Raw genomic sequence first — 3,125 nt, 5'->3', positions numbered from 1 at the left:
GTACTTAAAATTAAATTATATTCCCTACTCCTTCTCCTTCTGCGTCATAGAACTTTATTTCTTACTTTTTAAGAAACGCTTTATAAACATGGATTAACAACTTATACCCTGTATGCAATGATTGCAAATTGAATTTTTCATCATTCAGATGTGCCTGAATCTGTTAATTAGCTGATGTATATGCTTTCTGTTTTCACAGCTAAGGGAATTAAATGCCATTCTAACGTGCGGCTTTGAGTGGGAATGGTTTAGCACACCCTGCCTGATTGAAAGCATGATGTTCACCGAGAAAACTAACACTGCTGTACCTCAGAAGCCCGGGCAGAAGAAGACAAGGCCTCAGGGCCTTCCATCTCCAGCTCTTTGTTGTGCCTGTGGCCTCTGCATCATGTTGGCAGGGATCAACATAACTCTCGTGGGAGCCTTTGCATTTGGCACCTTCTTGCCAGTGAACAATCCCCCCATCATCATCGGCCCCATTTTGCTGGTGGTTGCCTTCACCTTCTTTGCAGCCTGCTGCATCTGCAGTCGGAGACCTCCAGCCCATGGCCAAAGGAAGTCCAAACCTGGCTCCAATATTGGCATTATCAAACCGGGTCACGCCACATTTGAGATTGAGACTAGTGAGCACACAGTGCAAGACACGACTGCAGTCCAGCTCAGCCCCACAAACTCACCAGTGTCTTCTAAGAAGTCCACACCAGTCCATGAAAACTCAAAGACATGCAAACTCTTTACAATGGATGGCAACAACCCTGGAGCCAAGTATACAGCTGGCGCTGAGGCGATACAACTGAACCTACCCCGGGACTTGGGCACATCATCATAGAACTGGCCTGAGCTCTGAGTTCAAAGCTACCCTTACTGTACGATGTCATGGCCATGCCTCTTGAACCTTCCACCAGCAGCAACTCACGTTTAAGTTTGAACAACCTATGCTACAGAACGTATCAACCCACCTTTCTGTGTGAACTGCAGTCGCCTCCATTTTTACAATTTATTTTATTTGAACAATGACATTTCTAGTCTCCTACTGTCTTCTGAGAGTGAAATGCACACAGGCCAGAAGCGATTTAGTAAAAATGCTTCTTGTTAAGCAGAACTTTGAAATTTGAAAACAAAAGCACCGTCTGGCTAACCTCAACAAGCCCCAAATCATGAGACAGTCGCAAACATATCTGCAAATTACAAGTGACCTGTTGATAAGGTCCAACGTATTGCTTGAGCAATGTATGGACCATAAACTATGTATGCCAAAAGTACAGATTTTTGTCACCAGATGTGCATTTTACAACCCCTACCCCCCAAAAATAATTTGGGACACGTACAGGAACCATTTATTTTAATTAAGAGGTAACGAATTTAATACGATATTGTGAGAAGATTAACTTTGTAAACAGAGATACATATTTTGTCAAAACCCTCTTTTCCCCCGTATGCTTCAATATTCATTTCGAACCCCTTCCTAGGTTTATGCACTGTATAAATGTTCCCCTAGTGCTGAAGTGATTAAATCACCTCAGCAAGGAAGGAAACATTGAGGGCAGGAGGAATGTGACTATACATTTGCTTTGTTCATGTCACCTCCTTAGCCTCATTGGGATAATAAAAGCAGCCTGAGTTCTTTAGAGGAGGTATTCGGAGGGAATGGCAACTATGGCCGTGATGTAGCTGACTCGTTAGGATTAGGGTTAGGATTTGCCACAGGCACAAATCCCGTTATGGTCACTAAATTTCGCAAAAGGCTCAAAACGAGATAGAGATCTCCCCTGCTGGCCCCCCCACCCACCACTGGTGATGTGATCAGGTTCGTGCCCGGCGAGGACAAGAATCTGATTTCCATTATTATATATAAAGTTTAATACAATTAAAGGGATTGATGTCGTCACATCTGCACACGACGTAGTCGACCCTCTTGTGGCGTGATGTCACGTCTGAACAAATCACTGCTGGTTGTGAAAAGCAAAAACCAGTCGTGATGATCACACCGGGGGCACAGAGGTGGCTGGAGGCCCGGGGGGGGGGGCTATGTTTGGGCTTTGCCCCTTGGCATCACCAAGTGGACAGTGCCAAGTGGGAAGTGACAAATGGACACTGGCAGGGGTGTAGCCCTCCTCCATTGGGGGGTTCCCCTTTTGAATCCATTGAATCCTTACAGTGCAGAAGGAGACGATTCAGCCCATCGAGTCTGCACCAACCCTGTGGAAGAGCACCATAGCTAGGCCCACACCCCCACCCTATCCCCATAGCCCCACCTAATCTGTACATCTTTGGACAGTAGGGGCTAATGTATCATGGCCAATGCACTTTACCTGCACATCTTTGGACTGCGGGAGCTAACTGGAACACCCGGAGGAAATCCATGCAGACACAGGGAGAATGTGCAAACTCCACACAGCCAGTCACCCAAGGCTGGAATTGAACCAGGGTCCCTGGTGCTGTGAAGCAGCAGTGTTAACTACTCTGGCACTATGCCGCCTATCACCCCGACAACTGTAAGTGGTTAAAATCAGCAGAAACATTAAAAGTATTTCAATTATTCAATACAGTATTGACCCTTGTCCACTGGTGTGATAATCTGTCTGAATCCACATTACTGAATCAGCAGGATTGATCCTAACATTGGCTGCTAGATTCTGAATTTAAAACATTCAAATGCAGGTTCCAATAAGATTCTGATTGACAGGTTCAGATTAACAATAAACCAGCCCGATGACTGCAAAGGGGTAAGAGAGAGCTCTAATGACTGAAATGGGGGGGCGGGGAGTGGGATGTGCCCTGATGTCAATGTTGTAGCGGAGACGGGGTGCCACGACGCTTGGGGGGGGGGGCATCCCAATCACTGTGGGGGTGAGGGGGGGGGGGGGGGGGGGAGGCGTAAATGTAACTTTGAGTTTTGGGCGCCATTTAAAAATGGTGTCCCAATCTCAGAATCCCGGCATTGCCAGGCTGTTTAGGCCCAGCCCCTCCAGCAAGCTCTGTGATCCTCGCCAGCACTTTGAAATTGCGCAGAGTGCGGTTAAATCAGGTGAGAAAAGGTGGCCGTGAAACCGATACGTTTCACAGAGTTTTTCTCGCCAGATCCAACACTCTGAGCAATTTGGGGAAAATTCCACCCTCTGTAT

General features: G+C 46.7%; 1 protein-coding gene across 1 annotated transcript; it reads left to right on the top strand.

Moving 5' to 3' along the window:
• The first annotated feature begins 200 nt into the window (after positions 1 to 200).
• On the top strand, positions 201 to 2,793 carry LOC140426195 (transmembrane protein 275-like). The gene has a single exon (XM_072510674.1). The coding sequence runs from the start codon at positions 275 to 277 to the stop codon at positions 827 to 829; it is 555 nt and encodes a 184-aa protein (XP_072366775.1). The 5' UTR covers positions 201 to 274; the 3' UTR covers positions 830 to 2,793.
• Positions 2,794 to 3,125: the final 332 nt, after the last annotated feature.

The sequence above is a fragment of the Scyliorhinus torazame genome, chromosome 7, assembly GCF_047496885.1.
Source record: "Scyliorhinus torazame isolate Kashiwa2021f chromosome 7, sScyTor2.1, whole genome shotgun sequence".
NCBI lineage: Eukaryota > Metazoa > Chordata > Chondrichthyes > Carcharhiniformes > Scyliorhinidae > Scyliorhinus > Scyliorhinus torazame.
This window is presented reverse-complemented; position numbering and strand designations above follow the sequence as displayed.